This window comes from Saccopteryx bilineata, chromosome 9 (genome assembly GCF_036850765.1).
Source record: "Saccopteryx bilineata isolate mSacBil1 chromosome 9, mSacBil1_pri_phased_curated, whole genome shotgun sequence".
NCBI lineage: Eukaryota > Metazoa > Chordata > Mammalia > Chiroptera > Emballonuridae > Saccopteryx > Saccopteryx bilineata.
In genome coordinates, this window is record NC_089498.1 from 27,665,465 (window position 1) to 27,684,598 (window position 19,134).

The 19,134-nt window shown below is 45.8% G+C and overlaps 1 protein-coding gene across 5 annotated transcripts in view; it reads left to right on the top strand.

The window, feature by feature from the left end:
• Positions 1-16,141: 16,141 nt before the first annotated feature.
• WWOX (WW domain containing oxidoreductase) overlaps positions 16,142-19,134 on the top strand; it is a 1,016,165-nt gene continuing 1,013,172 nt past the window's right edge. For 3 of the 5 annotated variants that reach the window (XM_066242856.1, XM_066242860.1, XM_066242859.1), the window contains exon 1: positions 16,143-16,630. In XM_066242856.1, coding sequence (XP_066098953.1) covers positions 16,524-16,630 — 107 coding nt within the window. In that variant the 5' untranslated portion in view covers positions 16,143-16,523. Of the gene's footprint in view, positions 16,631-19,134 lie in introns of all 5 variants that reach the window. The other 2 variants (XM_066242858.1, XM_066242857.1) reach the window with 1 other exon arrangement.

Sequence of the window (19,134 nt, forward strand, 5' to 3'; positions counted from 1 at the left end):
TATCCAGAAGTAGAAAACTATCACATATCTATAACATATATACTTACATAAGAATACATACACATACAGACAGATGCAGAGATACGGGTTTTGTTTTAAAAGTTAGCTATGAGATGGGTATGATAATGCAAAACTCACTAATGTATAAAAGAAAAGTTGGGTTCAAACTGTGTTTCTGGCAGAATAAGTTAAGCTTATCTTCTCAGATAGCTAAAGCTTTTAGTAGTGTTTGTAAAAAAGACAATTTGTTCTTCATTCACCTAATCTCCAAATAGGTTTGGTTTGGTTTTGAGTAAGAATTACCTCCATGAGATTTGCATTTAAGAGCTGGCTCTAGGACCCTTTAGAAAACAAGGTAGAGAAAGGGTATAAATTTCTCCAAGAAGGGCTTTTATCTCCTAAACCTCGCTCTCTAACAATATCCAAAAGCCTATGGAGATAGATAGGGGAGGTTTGGGGGGTGGTAGAAAGGATAGGTGGGTTTTGAATTGTTTCTAGAGCCACACGTCTGTTCCTGTGAAGACTAGCTTACTAAGACAAGCACAGTTGTTTTTACTTCCTCACATCTGGGTTGCAACCCGAATGATGTCAAGATGCTGACCCAGGCATTCAACTACATTGTCCTCATTTTGCTTCTCGGTATCAGAGCGATCTTCAACTAACATAAAAATCAAAAGATTCCTAGATTTTGAGCTGTGCGTTTGTTTTTAAAAGTTTTAGTAAACCCTCCAGTCTTCAGAATGTTTTTCTTTCCCTTTGGGAATGTAAGGACCAAGAGAAGATCAGAAAATAAGCAGGGCACTAATGGAACAGGGAACTTAAGGGTTACAGGCAGGTCCTGCTCCTGTTCTGTTAGGAATAACATGCCCAAGGTCGTTCAAAAAGCAGAGACAGATAGGGACTCTGGGAAGCTGAGAGAGAAGAAAAAAAAAAAAAAGAAAAGAAAAAGAGACAAACGTTTGCATTCTATTGGTTAAAAGACCCTTATCAGAAGTTTAGGTTTGGAATTCACCAATGAGCTAGACCCCAGCCCCTGTTGCTATGCTATGTGCAGCCCCTTAGCAAATAGGTTACCGCCACATCTGCTTCTGTATTAGGCTTTCTTGCTTAGCTTATAAAAAGATTTAGCTGTGAGCACTAGGTGCGATTCCTATCTGCAGCTCCTTGTGAGCACAGTGTCTCTGGACACCTCGGGAATTTGCCCCTGCGCAGGTAAAACTGGCCAATAAAGTTACATCTATACTCCTGAAAGTCTCCGACGTTTGTTCTTGTACCTGGTGGATGTTACAGGGAACAGTCTCATTTTAGTTTAGGAGCGAAGGCCTAAAAAACAAAAATCCTACCAGACTCTGATTCCCGGCTTCCAGCCTGGCGAATTGATGGCTGAGGGGAAGCAGAAGATGCCCTCTCAGGATGAGCCACTTTGGCAGGTGGATCGTTTGGAGCTGAAGGCAATCAGGGCGCAGCAGACTCAGGAAGAGCTTTTTACCTTCCTCTTGACTGCCTAAATTATTTCCGGTAGGGGACCTATCCCAGGAAGAGCTATTATTACCAGAGGTAACTCTTTTATGTCAGAAGGACTTCTCTGCTCTGCATGGCAAACGTTTGTTGACCAAACATTTACTCTCTCATCTTCCTCTGAATTCCTGCCTCCACTTTGGAGCCCCAGCCCCCTACCCTCTTCTCCTTAGCTAAGAATGGCACATAAGCCTCAATTATTTGACTCCTATGGAGTCTCGTATTTGGGGCAGGGGCTCTCTTATGTAGAGAATTTGCTTTTGCCCTGTTAATCTGTCTTATGTCAATTTAATTATTAGATCAGCCAAAGAACCTAGAAGAGACGGAAGTTTTCTGGCTCTGCATGGCTATAGAGCTACTTAAAATAAATCCTTTTGCATATTTTGTCAGGTTTCAGCTAAAACAAACAATAAATATTCCTGGCAGTACTGAACAACCCCATGGCCACAACAGGGGTCCTCAAAGAGGACACCAAAAAACTGCCCTCCCAAGACCCAGAGCCACTCCGAAGGACAGTCAAAAGGAAGTAAGATTTAGACAGTTCCCCTGAGAACTGGCAACATGTGGTAGGACTTTAGTTATGAATGGAGTGCAATCCATATTCCTGCCCAGCCATATTTTTGCTGCCCTCCCTACACACACACACACACACACACACACACACACACTTCTCAGGAGTCAATTTCTCAGGACACAAAATGAGATAACCAAGAAGGTAATAGCTGCTCCTAGGAGACAAAAGATCAATAACCAATGTTTTTTCCTGCCAATCTAAGTTTGGAAAGGAAAGAACAAGGTGACGCTGTAACTGCCATTCTTGACCAGGCCTCACAGACAGAGAGATCTGGGAGAGCTGACTTTGGTAAAAACTCTTACCCTTGGCGGGCTTCTGCCAGGTTCCTGGGGTTGCTGTTTGACAGCTCCGGAGTGAGTGGGGTGTCTGAGCAGATCACACCCCTGACACCAGAAGCTGTGGAGGACAAAGATTAATTTTCCCTTTAACCTTTACAATGAGTGACTGGCTTAGACCCCCTTTTTCTCTAGTGTACCTCATAAATGGATACTCTTACCTAAGATGTTTAAAAGTTCTCCAAGGAGGCCACTGGAATTCAAGATTATCTTTGGTATGGTTAACCTGTTTGTTTAAACTTAATACAAATTTTATTCATTCTTGGCCTCACACTGCACCTGGTCCAGTTTCTAAGTCAGATCTGGTCCAACCCCAGATCTAGTGGTCCAGTTTCTAAGTTGGTGCTTAATTTGTTGACTCCCCATTCAGTATCACCAGCCATGGGGCCTGCCAGGGTCTGGAGCTGGGCAGGTTCTAAGGTCCAATTCTTTCAGGCCAGACCTCACCCCTCTTCTGTTCTCACTAGACTGACACCTGGGAATTGGGTAGCTTTTCCTATTGAAATCCTCAAATCACAAAGGATCTGATATATTCCCTTCCTCAAACAATAGGGGTTACCAATCTCTTGACAAAAAAGAGTTGGAGTGCTAAAGCAGCCAAGAGCAATATGTAAATAAGTGGGTGTGGCTGTGTCCCAGGAAAACATTCTTTACAAATAAATATACAGGCAACTGGCAGATTTGACCTGCAGATTGTAGATCGCCAGCCTCAGATTTACACATAAACCCACATGACTGCCTTTGTGCCATTCGGATTATTATTTGGGGATGTCTGGGACTTTCTCTACTTGTATTTAATTTAGGATGCTGCATGTTAGTCATAAAGTACTGCTCGGTTAAAATTCTATGTATTTACAGAATTCTATTTTTCTCCCCCTGCCCTGCCTTTATATGTCTGGTTTTTCTATTGCATGATTTGGACTTGGCAAAACAACAACAAAACCCCAAAAAAGCTGACATGCATTTCCTCAGTTGCTATTTGAGTTTATTGGAATAGCAGCTGCAGTATGACAAATGAAAAAGGCAATTGGTTATTCTTAATGACTGTCCTCATTCTGGTAAGCAGGTCCTGTAGATGCATATGTAGAACTTTCAAAGATCATTGGTAATCACATCAGTGTAAATGGGTATTCCATCAGGGATAACTGCATTTTAAAGTTCGGTTCTGTGTAATTTCAGAGGGTAAAGAAGATCTCTCTTTTAGGAGTACTTCTATGAAAATGTCTCTTAAAGCAACTCAAACTTTTTAGGACCTTCTTCTGTTCAAGTGCAGAATGAGCCATTTCTGTTGGAGACACGCTCTGAGCTGTGATAATTTTGTGACTTTTTGTCGACCTGGGCTTGTGTTTGTGTACTTGTTGTAGTAATATAATGTTATAGTAATTAAATATATAGAAATGTAAAAAACAAAAATATGAAAGATATATAAAAGTAATTAAAATAATGTTAAAAATAATTATTAAAATTAAATAAAGTTATGCCGTCTGGATAGAAATTAATGTAGTGGATGCAGATATGATAAACAGACTCTGACTTTCCAGTAGGGCCCAGTTAGTGTGTGTGTGAAGTTATACATAGATAAGAAGTGGCTTGGTGTCATAACTCTGTAATGTGATAATCAGACTCTGACATTTTTTTTTTTTTTTGTATTTTTCTGAAGTTGGAAACAGGGAGACAGTCAGACTCCCGCATGCGCCCGACCGGGATCCACCCGGCATGCCCACCAGGGGGCAACGCTCTGCCCATCCGGGGCATTGCTCTGTTGCGATCAGAGCCATTCTAGTGCCTGAGGCAGAGGCCACAGAGCCATCCTCAGAGCCCGGGCCAACTTTGCTCCAATGGAGCCTCGGCTGCGGGAGGGGAAGAGAGAGACAGAGAGGAAGGAGAGGGGGAGGGGTGGAGAAGCAGATGGGCGCCTCTTCTGTGTGCCCCAGCCGGGAATTGAACCTGGGACTCCTGCACGCCAGGCCGAAGCTCTACCACTGAGCCGACCGGCCAGGGCCTCAGACTCTGACTTTTGAGCAGGGCCCAGTTAGTTGTGTGTGTGAAGTTATACCTAGATAAGAAGTGGCTTGGTGTAAGTTAATGTAAATAAGAACATCTTAAAAAGTGTTTTGATGGCCTGACCTGTGGTGGCGCAGTGGATCAAGCGTCGACCTGGAATGCTGATGTCGCCAGTTCAAAACCCTGGGCTTGCCCGGTCAAGGCACATATGGGAGCTGATGCTTCCTGCTCCTCCCCCCTCCTCTCTCTCTCTCTTCTCTAACATGAATAAATAAATAAAAATAATTTTTTTTTAAAAAAAGTGTTTTGATGTAAACATTTCAGAAGATTAACATAAAAGGGGATTCCCTGCAAGGAACTCCCAAAAAGGTAGTTTGAGGTGATAATCCTGTAGATTGACACCTGTTAGAAGGCATTGGTCAGAAAAGGTACTAAAGCTGAGGGGCCCCGTGCTGCGGTAGTAGCCCAGACTCCAACATTGATGTGGACTGTCTCCACGCCGCTCTGAGCTCTGACCAAAGACAGCCGAGAGGAGCACACCAACGGGGCCCCCTTAAGCTGTACCCAGGCACGCCAAAAGGATTTGTGAGTAATAAATTGTCTGTGTGATTATTGCAACTAACTCTGTGTTGGTCTCGTGCTTTTCCTCCGGTGGCAGTCAGTGTCAACACTTAACAGTAGCATCCTCAAAGCCGCTTCAAGAGTAGTCTCGAAGAGGCTGCCAGCCCTGCTGATAAGCAGGAGTGTCTCACTGTACGGGGAAGTCAAATCAGGGATGCCTGATCAACGTAGAGCTTGGGCTCTACTGGGACAGTACTTCTAATGAATGTTGTAGAGATTAAGTGTGAACATGACCAAGAAAACAGATAAACAAACAAACAGGTGCATAACAGTCATTTGATATATGCTTGTTTGAAGTTGAGAGTAAACTGGCAGAACCAGTCTTGGTCTCAGAAGCTACCAGTTCAGAAGCCACAAACACTGAATAACCGGGGGGCAAATTGTATCTTTCCTTTTTTTTTTTTTTTTTTTGGTATTTTTCTGAAGTTGGAAATGGGGAGGCAGTCAGACAGATCCACCTGGATCCACCTGGCATGCCCACCAGGGGGCGATGCTCTCCCCATCTGGGGCGTCACTTTGTTGCAACCAGATCCATTCTAGCGCCTGAGGCAGAGGCCACAGAGCCATCCTCAGCGCCTGGGCCAACTTTGCTCCAATGGAGCCTCTGCTGTGAGAGGGGAAGAGAGAGACAGAGAGGAAGGAGAGGGGGAGGGATGAAGAAGCAGATGGGCGCTTCTCCTGTGTGTCCTGGCCGGGAATCGAACCCGGGACTCCTGCACGCCAGGCCGACACTCTACCACTGAGCCAAAAGGCCAGGGCCAAATTGTATCTTTCTTGAGCTCAATTTCCTCATCTCTCAAATGGACAAACGAGACCAGAGTTCTGATATTTCTTGAACACCTCTGTTTTAGCAATGTTTTCTACCAAACTCCGAGTGACCTTACTTTATTATCTACCAAACATTACCTGGGAACAGTGTTTTTCAACTTTTTTTTTCATTATTGCCCTGAAGGAGTCTTTTCCTTGATTGCAACACCCCTACACTGCCATGTAACCTTCACCTAGTCTCTCCCGTGGTAATATTTTACACAATGATAGTATAATTTCAAAACCAGAAAATTGAATAATGGCAGAATTTGAGTTGAGGTGTCAGAAAACACATATTTTTTTTAAGTGAAAGGAGGGGAGATAGACTCCAGCATGGCCCCAACCGGGATCCACCCAGTAACCCCTCTCTGGGGCTGATGCTCCAATCAACTGAGCTATCATCAGTGCCAATGCAGCCACTGGCTGTGGGAGGGGAAGAGAGAGAGAAAAGGGAGAGAAGAGAGAGAAGGAATGGAAGAGAAGCAGATGGTCAATTCTCCTGTATGCTCTGACCAGGGATTGAACCCAGGATGTCTGCACACCGGGCTGATGCTCTATCCACTTGGCCAGCTGGCCAGGGCCAAAACATACACATTTAAAAATATTTTCAGACTCCACACTTTCAATTTACGAGACCCTGCTCCACAAAGACAGCTAAGGCTGGCTTCTGCTCCTGAAGCCTTGTTGTCTCATAAGCTGTCCAGAGTTCAGAGGAAAATGTCTCTTCTGTACAGTAAGTAGTTCCCCCCTATCTTCCCGGGATATGTTCCAAGCTCCGTGGTGGATGCATGAAGCTGCAGATAGTACCAAACCCTATATAAACTGTTTTATCCGGCCCTGGCCGGTTGGCTCAGTGGTAGAGCGTCAGCCTGGCGTGCAGGAGTCCCAGGTTCGATTCCCGGCCAGGGCACACAGGAGAAGCGCCCATCTGCTTGTCCACCCTTCCCCTATCCTTCCTCTGTCTCTCTCTTCCCCTCCCACAGCAGAGGCTCCACTGGAGCAAAGTTGGGCCGGGTGCTGAGGATGGCTCCATGGCCTCTGCCTCAGGTGCTAAAATGGCTCTGGTCGCAACAGAGCAACGCCCCAGATGGGCAGAGCATCACCCCCTGGTGGGCATGCCCGGTGGATCCCGGTGGGGTGCATGCGGGAGTCTGTCTGACTGCCTCCCCGTTCCAACTTCAGAAAAATACAAAAAAAACCCAACAAAAAACTGTTTTATCTTATACATATATATCTATGATAAAGTTTAATTTATAAATTAGGCACAGAAAGAGATTAACAATAACTAATAATAAAATAGAATAATTATACTAATACAATGAAAAAAAGTTTATGTAAACATGGTCTCTCTCTCTCTCTCAAAATATCGTATTAAACTGCACTCACCTTTTCACTTAAAGGAAGCACTTTATGGCTTCTCTTTGGCATATTCAAATTGCCAGGGTCACTACTCTTGTGCTTTGGGACATTATTAAATAAAATAAAGGTTACTTGAATACAAGTTCCGTGATACTCCTTAATCAAGACGGCTACTGAGGAACTAATGAGTGGGGCACGTAGGAAACGTGGAGACGTAGGGTAAAAGGGTGATTCACGTTCTGGGTGGGAGGGAGTTAGAGACCACGCGAGATTTCATCATGCTACTCAGAACGGAGCTGAGGTTTCATCTGGCTACTGGGAAAAGCAACAGATTTCATTATGCCACTGAGAACAGCTCTCGGTTTTTATCGTGCTGCTCAGACAGGTGTGCATTTTAAAACTTATGAATTGGTTATTTCTGGAATTTTCCGCACGTAATATCTTTCCACGGTGGTTGACTGCAGGTAACCGAAACCCAGGAAAGCAGAAACGCAGATAAGGGGAGACTAATGTACTGTTGGCTCAGGAGACGCGAATGAATGGAGGAAAAATGCTAACTTTAATAACATTTCCTGATGTTTACATTAAAAAATATTCAATAAGCCTTTGTTACGTTCAAGAAACTATGGGTAAACAAAAGTATGTTTAAAAATATGTAGAGCGGTTCCAGGTTATGTAGGTATATACTCTTCCCTCAAAAAGTGGAACATCATTTCCAATGACAAGGTTTGGGCTGACAACCTTCCAGGGAGCAGGGGTGGAAGGGGGAAGAGTGAGTAACACTACTGTGGGGACACCTGGTTAACAGGACCTGTCAGGTGATCAAAGTCTAGAGCAGGGGTCCCCAAACTACGGCCTGCGGGCCACATGCGGCCCCCTGAGGCCATTTATTCGGCCCCTGCCGCACTTCCGGAAGGGGCACCCCTTTCATTGGTGGTCAGTGAGAGGAGCATAGTTCAGTTGGTTGATTTAAATTTACTTGTTCTTTATTTTAAATATTGTATTTGTTCCCGTTTTGTTTTTTTTACTTTAAAATAAGATCTGTGCAGTGTGCATAGGGATTTGTTTATAGTTTTTTTTATAGTCTGGCCCTCCAATGGTCTGAGGGACAGTGAACTGGCCCCCTGTGTAAAAAGTTTGGGGACCCCTGGTCTAGAGGACACAAGGAGACAGGACAACTAAATGTAATGCGGTATCCCAGATTAGGATCATAGGGCATAGAAGAGACATTAGGGGACATTTGAGTAAATAGGAATAAACGCTGGACTTTGGTTAATAATATTGTATAAATTTTGCTTTGTCTCAGGAAAAAGGGAGTCTCTCTAGAAATCTAACTGTAAGAACTCTTTCCAATGATGGAACGTCTTTCTGCAGACTTGTATTTTAACTAACAATCTCTCTTTTGTCAAGTATAAATGGACTCAGGGTTAACATGGGTGAGTGTGATTTAGAACAAACCCAAATCTTGGCTAACAATTATCTTCAACTTTTGTCCTCACCTATTTTTTTTTTTTTTACCCCAAAGTGAATAAGGGAGAACAAAAAAAGTACCCAAGGATGGAGAGAAGGTTCTAGAATCAGACTGGCTCTACCCTTTACTGGATGTGCAACCCAGACAATTTCCTCAATTTCTTTAAGCTTCAGTTTCCTTGTATTAAAATGGGGTTAATAATAAAAATAAGGCCCTGGCCGGTTGGCTCAGTGGTAGAGCGTCGGCCTGGCGTGCAGAAGTCCCGGGTTCGATTCCCGGCCAGGGCACACAGGAGAAGCACCCATCTGCTTCTCCACCCCTCCCCCTCTCCTTCCTCTCTGTCTCCCTCTTCCCCTCCCACAGCGAGGCTCCATTGGAGCAAAGATGGCCCGGACACTGGGGATGGCTCCTTGGCCTCTGCCCCAGGCACTAGAGTGGCTCTGGTTGCAACAGAGCGACGCCCCGGAGGGGCAGAGCATCGCCCCCTGATGGGCAGAGCGTCGTCCCCTGGTGGGTATGCTGGGTGGATCCCGGTCGGGCGTATGCGGGAGTCTGTCTGTCTCTCCCCGTTTCCGGCTTCAGAAAAATACATAAATAAATAAATAAATAAATAAATAAAATAAAAATAAGGGAATAATAATACTTTACTCACAAACTTTAACATGTATGATCAGTTTTTGATCCATAGTGATAACTCAGTTTACCTTACTCCACCATGTCTGTTTCTTCAACTGTAATATATCACTAACTTTAGTATCTACTTCAAAGTTTAGGTTAGATAATATATACCAAAGTCTTGGCCAATGCGTGGGACCTATTAAATATTTAATAAGCATTAGCTTTCATTATGAAAACTTCATCTCTGCAGCCCTGGGTGGAAATACATATTAGTAATTGAATCCAAAGTCAAATAGTAGAAGAAGATCCTGTAGAGCAGAGGTTCTTCTTCTTTTTTTTTTTTTTTTATTATTATTATTTTTTTGTATTTTTCTGAAGCTAGAAACAGGGAGAGACAAGACAGTCAGACAGACTCCCGCATGCGTCCGACTGGGATCCAGCCGGCACGCCCACCAGGGGCGACGCTCTCCTCTGGGGCGTCACTCTGTTGCGACCAGAGCCACTCTAGTGCCTGGGGCAGAGGCCAAGGAGCCATCCCCAGCGCCCGGGCCATCTTTGCTCCAGTGGAGCCTCGGCTGCGGGAGGGGAAGAGAGAGACAGAGAGGAAGGAGAGGGGGGAAGGGTGGAGAAGCAGATGGGCGCCTCTCCTGTGTGCCCTGGCCGGGAATCAAACCTGGGACTTCTGCACGCCAGGCCGACGCTCTACCACTGAGCCAACCGGCCAGGGCCTAATTTTTATTTATTGTTATGAGAGAGAGAAACAGCCATTGGTTTATTTGCCCTGACCAGGCATTGAACAGCAACCTCTGCCTATCTGAGGATGCTCTAACCAACCAGCTGAGCTATCTGGCCAAGGCTAGAGCAGTGGTTCTTAACTAGGGATGATTGTATGTTGTGGACATTTGGCACACTGGTTGAAATAGAGAGCAACAGCCAGGTGAGTTCACCCATGCCAGACCTGTGGTCAGAACCAACCAGAAACCACTGTCATCAATATTCTTTTCGCCCACAATATCTCCTTAACCTGTTTCTTTCTCCAGGTGCCCACACCAGAAATCTGAGTCCACAACCTCTATCTGGATCTCTCTGCTTAAAGCAGGGGTCCCCAAACTTTTTACCCAAGGGGCCAGTTCACTGTCCCTCAGACCGTTGGAGGGCTGGACTATAAAAAAAAAACTATGAATAAATCCCTATGCACACTGCACATATCTTATTTTAAAGTAAAAAAACAAAACGGGAACAAATACAATATTTAAAATAAAGAACAAGTAAATTTAAATCAACAAAGCGACCAGTATTTCAATGGGAACTATGCTCCTCTCACTGACCACCAATGAAAGAGGTGCCCCTTCCGGAAATGCGGCGGGGGCTGGATAAATGGCCTCAGGGGGCCGCATGCGACCCACAGGGGAGCCCTGGCTTAAGGGATAGAGGTCACTTCTGCAGCGGAGGAATCTCTGAGCTTGCCTCAAGCAAACAGCCAAGTTTCCACTTGAAAAATCTATGGAAATTTCCATAGATTCCATAGCTCACTGATATGCTGTTTTGCATGTCCAGCTTCTGATTCCAAAAATGTAAATGTCTTTGTCATACTCTCAGCTCCTCAGTAAGTATAGAGAGAACCTGGTCAGGAAGTATCTATTTTTTAATCATCTAAGAAACTCCATAGTACTTTAAACTTACTTTGCATGGTTTCTATTTTTGAATAAAGATTGTCATCAATAGTGCTATTACATAAAAGTATATAAATCACATTTATTGATTTCTAAAAAGCAGTTCTGTAAATCTTAAAACATGTTTCCAGGCACAGTATTGGTAAATCACATAAATTATCATATCCCTAAAAGGACAAATTAGCTGAAATTTGACTGTAAACCTTAATTATCAATGATCTGTGGCTGTGTAACAAATGATTCCCAAAATTAGCAGCTTAAAACAACATTAATGATGTCACATTCCTGTGTGTCAGGAATCCAGATGTGGCTAGCTGGTTTCCTTTGGCTCAGTGTCTCTCACAGACTGCAATCCAGGTGTTGTTTAGGCCTGCACTCATCTCAGAGCTTAACTGGGATGTGTGTGTGTGTGTGTGTGTGTGTGTGTATTGTGAACCTGTTTTCAAGTTCACTTATGTGGCTTTGGCAGGAGATTTCAGATCTTTGCCACATAGGACTCTCTGTGATGCAAACTCATAACGTGGCAGAGGGATGGTTTTCTTAACATGAGTAAACAGAGTCAGAGGCTAAGCATCAAAGATGGAAGCCACAAGCTTTTTGCGCTCTAATCTTAGAAGTGACATTTCATTTCTTTTGCCATGTTGGATTCATTAGAACAGAGTTGGCCAATTGAGTCTACATTCATGAGGTGGGTAGCATTCCCCCCCCCTTATTCTGTGTTGGAGTGACTCAGTGCAATACAAACACACTTTGCTATGTAAGTTCTCATTGACCAGGAGAGAGTTCTCTCTAAGAATGCTGTTCAGTATTCTTCCAGTATATTATTGGTTACCTCCCATGAGAAGTTTATCAGAAGAGCCAGAAAGTTTCCCAGGTCTCTTTAGCATATTGAGTTTGGCACCAAAACACAAGGCTTAATTTCCCAAGAAATGTGATTTAAGTTAAAGCAGGTTTTGCAGAATTGTTGGGGTGGATGTATGGCTGACGGGGAGGTAGATGACCATCATCATGGTAATGACAATGAACTAAAGAAACATGGCTCCAGGAATGTTACATTAAAACTTGTGCCCACTCCATGAGTAAGGCCAAACCTCTCTCAGCGAAAACTGAAAGCCATGAGCTTGGGGACAGTGGGGGGGGGGGGAGCTGCGGGCTCCATGAGTCAGAGGCAGGTGCTGCAAGTGATCGAGAGGTACCAGAAAGCCCAAGCCAAGTTCGTACAGGAGGTGGTAGAGCTGGCGACCAGACCCAGAAACATCGAGACCCGTGCCGAACTTGGGTGTGGTGTTTTTTTTGTTTGTTTTTTTGTATTTTTCCAAAACTGGAAACGGGGAGAGACAGTCAGACAGATTCCCGCATGTGCCCGACCGGGATCCACCTGGCAGGCCCACCAGGGGGCGACGCTCTGCCCACCAGGGGGTGATGCTCTGCCCACCAGGAGGCGATGCTCTGCCCCTCCAGGGCGTCGCTCTGCCGTGACCAGAGCCACTCTAGCACCTGGGGCAGAGGCCAAGGAGTCATCCCCAGCACCCGGGCCATCTTTGCTCCAATGGAGCCTCGGTGCGGGAGGGGAAGAGAGAGACAGAGAGGAAGGAGAGGAGGAGGGGTGGAGAAGCAGATGGGCGCTTCTCCTGTGTGCCCTGGCCGGGAATTGAACCCGGGACCCCTTGCTCGCCAGGCCGACGCTCTACCACTGAGCCAACCGGCCAGGGCCGGGTGTGGTGTTTTGAGGCTTCTTCTTCTGAGTGTGGTACCAACAATTCCACGGACTGCTACTTTGGCCCTTAGGAGACTGGCTTATTCTAGTGACCCAGCAGAAGTGATCGTGAAGGGCGGCATTTTTTCACAGCTTGTTTATGCATTGGCAGAACAGAATGTTTCCAGATCAGGTGATGAGAAAATGTGTGAACGGGGAGTACATGAAAAATAGGACCAGGAGCAGGGAGCATAGCAATGCGATGTGAAAGAGACTTTTGAATCCTCCAGAGGACTCTGAAAAATAAATCACATGTTCACTGCCTGCCTGGGCTGAGAGGAGGCCTGAAGACTCTTGGTTGAGAAACAAAAGCACCCTGTCTTGTTTAGTCTCCAGGATCTTTTGACTAGAAAGGGACCCGTGAGAATCCTGCCTGGATTCAGAATATTGACTGGGTGGAGCCTTTAGTACTGACTCCTTTACCATCACACCTGACTTTTCATGTGTCTTTCCTTTGCCTACAACCAGTTAACATGTAGGTAACTCATCTCCCTCAATAAAATAATTGATTTAAAAATAATAAACTGATCAATCCTGTGTTCACCAATTGTCATTTATTGCAGAAGTGATCAATCAATCCAAAAAAAAAAACAAAAAAAAAAAGTTTAGATGTAGAAATCCCTGTCAAGAATTAGGCCTTAGTCTTTTAAAAATATGGGCAGATAGGGCCATCTGGTGTACAGTTGTAAAACAACACAGTTAATGTTTTTTTTTTTTTTTTAGCCTCCTCACCAGTGATCCAGTTGGCTTTACAAAAACAAATCATTCTTTAGTCTTCTTAGTGGTAATGTTGAAGAACTTGCCTCATTCCCAAACTTAAGGTTCCCCAAACCCATAATAATCTTATGAACTAAAACAGGGCTTGCCCTCTGATAGATCCTTGTAAGATCAAAGTCAAAGCCACGTGCAAGTCAAAGTGCAAGGGGCACAGAAACTAGGAGTAAATAGTTAAAAGAGCTGAAAATGTAGCCCATGAGCAGAGAGGGGGAGCAAGACACCATGAAACCCACATGAGAAAAAGACGGCTTGTCCTTGGGCTCCCTCGGGCCCTAATAACGTTCTAATTTAGCTTATGTGCACCCTGATAAAAAACTTGAATGAGTCTCTGTTGCTTGCAGTCAAATAAGCACGACTAAATATCAGTCGGTGTGAACACAAAATCATAAATCCTAAAATCTGGCATTCCTATTCTCACAAGGCCCCAAATGCCTGCATGTCTTATTTACTTAATCTTCTGATAAAGGCCATAGACAAGGTGTAAGAAGAGAAGAAACAGATGAGGTCATTACAACCATTTGGGACCATTATTGCTGTCTGGGCCACCCAGCCAGATTTCTGTCAGTTTGTGTGTCTCACTTGTGAATGAACTAGGAAGTGGGGAGGCAGGTGTTCTCAGACAGTGCTAGAGAACTTGGTGATCAGAACCAGTGGTGTCTGAGTACTACCTTGTGAGTCTCTAGACAGAAATGGGCTCTTCAATGCCTTAAATCAGGGGTTGGGAACGTTTTTGGCTGAGGGAGCCATGAACGCCACATATTTTAAAATGTAATTCCGTGAGAGACATACAACGACCATGTATGTTACGCATTATCCAATAAAAATTTGGTGTTGTCCCAGAGGACAGCTGTGATTGGCTCCAGCCACCCGCAACCATGAACATGAGCGGTAGGAAATGAATGGATTGTAATACATGAGAATGTTTGATATTTTTAACGTTATTATTATTTTTATTAAAGATCTGTCTGCGAGCCAGATGCAGCCATCAAAAGAGTCACATCTGGCTCACGAGCCATAGGTTCCCAATCCCTGCCTTAAATAAATCTTAGCGTTTGATTCACAAGTTAATAAATTCCTGACTTACTGTCAGTGTAGGTAAGTGGTTCTCAACTAGGGGAAGAATTTTCAATGTCTGGAGATATTTTTGGTTGTTACAGATGTGGGAAGGGAGATGTACTGGCATCTAGTGGGTATAGGTCAGAGATGCTACTAAATGTCCTACAGTACACAGGAGAGTCCCCTAAAACAAAGAATTACCTGGCCCCAAATGTCACTAATGCTGAGGTTGGAAAAACTGTGGTGTCCATGGCAGGAGAAGCGTAGAGGGAATTGTTAAAGTGGTGGGAAGAACAGAGGGTTAGCCTAAAAGTTGAGAATTCTACCAAGGGGACCACTACCCAGTTAGAGGAAGATGCAATATTATAACACTACCTTTGTGCCAAGTCACAGGCAACAAGTGCAGTGAAGGCAACTCAAGATAAAAATCTAAGCAGTCAGCCCATGAGAAACTGAGCAGAGGCAGAGATAATGCTTAGAGAAACTGAGGCTAGTCAGTCTGACTCCATTCAAACCCCTCCTCCAAACCACCAGGGGACTCTGTGACCTAATTTCCTATTCATATCTATCGGACGAATGAATTAGCTTGGGTGACGGGGGCAAGAGGTTAAACAGGGGTGAGGAGAAGAGCAGCAAATAAATGGTAGCAAATTTAAATGCACACGGATTTGGGAAGAGTGATGTTCTGAAACGTCTGAGATGGGATAGCGGGCCTGTTAAAATGAAAACATGTTTTCATTAAGTTAGCTTTTGGTTTTTCAAAGTAAAGTGAACCTCTCCTCTCAAGAGCATGCAGAGCAAGAATCGCAAAGCAGTTTCAGGACTTGCAGAACACAAAAAACAGCACTGCCTCCCTTCCCCACCTTTGAAAAATATAGTTCTTTTGAAGGAGGCTTGCCTTCTTCTGAGACCTGAGCGGGAGAAATCATGGTCAGTAGATTTCCTTGTAACACTAAACTGTGGAGCAAGTTCCAAGGAAGGAAGGTTCTGGAAAACTCCTCAGGCAAGGCCAAGTTGGAGATATGCTTTCGGTTTTTGACACAGGACATTATAGTATGCCTGTAGGTGCTCCAAGAGGTCCTAAGAGCATCCACTTTGTAAATTTGCAATTTTGTTTCAGACTAAGTTTATTTATAGAGGGCCAACCCTAAGGAATTACAGTTATTCGTTCATTTTCTTTTTAACTCAGTTCACTTAATAAACTTGTTGGTATAGGAATTTTACTAGGTGCTACTGATAGAAGCATAAGATGTGGTATTCTGCAAGACTGGTTCATCAGTTGAGTAACTGCATTTTTAATGATCTCCAAGTTTTACAACATTCTGTTTACGCAAACAAAAAGGTTTGTGAGTCAGCCTGGGTGACTACTAGCTCTGGAGACTTTCTGAGCAGGAACGTTCACTCTCCAGAATGTCCTAAAACAAAGAGGAGCTAGAGTCCAGAATATCAGCATCTGCGCATCCTTCCTTTTTGCTCTAGTCAGGTGTCTAGTCTGGCTGGGTTTAGACTACATTTCCCAGGATGCCCGCTTGCAAGAGATCCTGCAGCAATTGGCCAGAATAACGAAGACGTTATTACGGGTCGCCCAGCAACAGGCAGAGTACTGGACCGCCCCTTCTCTGCGGCCGGGATGATAATGAAGTTCCCCTTCATCTCTATAGTCATAGAGCATCACCAGATTTTACTTCCAGTCAAGCGGCCGGGCGATCTCCTCTGCGCTTTCACCACAGCCCTTCTCAGCCCCCGCCCCTTTTACGCTAGCAGCAAAGTAAATTCCGGAAACTGGATCCCAGCTACGGAATCGATTGAGCGGCTCTGGGTGTCGTAGTACGCAGGCGCGAGCGTTCGGTCTGGACGCGCGCGGCGCTCGGTTGAAGCCCGAGTGAGTTCCTGAGAGCAAGACCCCGCGGGCGGGAGACTGACTGAGCGGTGACCCAGCGCCTCCCCGGCCGCCATGGCAGCCCTGCGCTATGCGGGCCTGGACGACACGGACAGCGAGGACGAGCTGCCCCTGGGCTGGGAGCAGAGAACCACCAAGGATGGCTGGGTTTACTATGCCAAGTAAGAGGGCGCCGGGCCTGGGACACACTCGGAGTGGGACGCACCTGGAACCTGACGGCCTCACGTGCGCGGGACGCTGCGCTGCACCCGACGCCCCCTGCGCGGGGCGGGGCGGGGCGGGGCGCGGGCTGGCCGAGGGGCAGTGCTGTTACAGAGCTTGCGGGGTCCTGCGGAGGGAGGGACCGGCCCCCTCCCCGGGGCCTGGGGCGGGCCGTGGCCGTGGCAGCGGCAGGCGCGCCCCCTGCTGCTCAGGAGGCAGCGCTGCACAGTGCCGGGTCGGCGGTCCTGCCTTAGCCTCTCCTCCCCAAAAAGTCAGGGAAAAAACTGCAGGTGCCTAGCTTCCTACTCTGGGGCCTGGGGTGGGGACCTAGGCGTATACATTTTAAATACATGTCTTAATGTCGCTGTGCATATATGTATATATAATTGTGTACGTACCTTATAGCTAATATGGCTGCATTATAGTTTCCTCGGGACGTTTTAGAAACACTAGCAGACCCTTTTTCCTAAGGCTTACTGTGTGACCTTGGGCCATTGAAAGAACGCTCAGCCGCAGTTTTCTTATCTGTAAGATGGGCTTACAGGAGAGTTTTAGTGCAGGCAGTGTGCGTAAAGCACTTAGCTTGTGTAAGTGCTCCATGCTCAGTACTTGTTAGTTTTTCCTGCTGTCTCTGCAGCTGTGACAGCACCTCCTTAGGCCTGATACTAGAGTCACTGGAGACTGTCACCAGTTCAGATTTCAGGTCTTCACAATGACCCTCGTGTAGCAGGTAATTAAAATGAAGATTCTGAGTTTTGTGGGTTTTTTTTTTTTTTTTAAGCTTTCCAGGTAATTTTCACTATCTGGTCAACTTAAAAAATATCTTATCCTTGGTTCCACCTCCACAGTCTCATTTAGTTGGTTTGCCTCCCCTCCCCCTTGGTGTGTTGTAAAGTCTTCCCAGGTGCTTCTAAGCCACCCAAGGCTGTGATGCACTGCTATCTTTGGTGGCTTGGTGGAACAACAGCAAAATAAGACCTTACTGAGTTCATTCATTCAAGTCTCACCGGGGCCTTACCATGTGCCGGGCTTTTTGCTGGGTCCTGTTTATACTGAGATAAATGAGGGTCAGTGGTCACCCTTAGTGAGTGCCAGCCTTACAGGGCAGAGTGCCAGAGTGAGGTCATCCCGGTGCAGTGTGTGCAGTGAGCAGCAGACTGGAACAGATGGGCACCTCAGGTGAGATGACCTGGCAGAGTTGGCACCTGAACGGTGCCTTAGAGCACAAGTAGAAGTGGGCGGGTTGAGGAGGCAGGAGGGCAGCCCGGGTAGAAGACACAAAACAGAGGCCCCTGGCCTGTGTGGTGATGTGGGAACGTGAGGGTCCAGGCAGGGGAGGAAGGACCTCGCTTAGGGAGGCCCTTTTGTGCTTGATGGAGGAGGAGCTGGGGCTCTGTGGTCAGGACCCCGGGTCCGCTGTGGGATTGGAGCCAGGGAGTTACATCAGGGTTGTGTCTTTTTGAAAGGTGATTTCTGTTCTGGAGAACTGAGAGGACCTAGCAGCAGGGAGTCATTAGGCTGTTGCAGGGCTCTGGGCAGCTCCTGAATGGGCACTTGATGTTCTCTCTGCCTTGTCCCTTTTATCCCTGAGAGCTGGGCTTAAATGCACCTCCCAAGAGGCCTTCCCCTTTAATCCCACCCCTGCACCCTCCTCCCAGCACCTTGTTCCTGCCTGCTGGTCCTTAGCCTGGTCTGTAGTTGTCTTACTCCTACTCTTCCCTCGTTGCTCTCTCTCCCTCCCTGGATTATAAACTTCATGAGGGCAGGGGCTCTTTCTTGTTCACCCCTGTATCCCCAGTGCTTAGCACTGTGAGATAAGCCCCCGCGGAAGGAGTAGATGAATGCATCTAGTGAAGGTTTACCCTGGGCCTCCATGGGGTGGGGGTGTACAAGACCCAGTGCAGGGGTAGTCAACCTTTTTATACCTACCGCCCACTTTTGTATCTCTGTTAATAGTAAAATTTTCTAACCGTCCACCAGTTCCACAGTAATGGTGATTTATAAAGTAGGAAAGTAACTTTACTTTATAAAATTTATAAAGCAGAGTTACAGCAAGTTAAAGCATATAATAATAATTACTTACCAAGTACTTTATGTCGGATTTCGCTAAGTTTGGCAGAATAAATCTATAAAACAACTTACTATAGTTAAGTCTATCTTTTTATTTATACTTTGGTTGCTCCGCTACCGCCCACCATGAAAGCTGGAACGCCCTCTCGTGAGCCGGAGGAACCAGGTTGACTACCACTGGCCCAGTGGATGAAAAGATGCACTCAGCCCGCTTCCTGCTTTCAGGGCCCTCTCTCTGTGGGGCCACTGGCCTCAGAGGCTCCCCGGCTGCCCTTCAGCTTTGCCTGCATCCTGGTGTGAGGTCCGCAGGCTCCCTGGTGTGTGCTCACCCTGCCTTTTCGCCCTGTGCCTTTTCCTATGTTCGCTGGCCTTAACCACCTGCTTTCTTCCTACA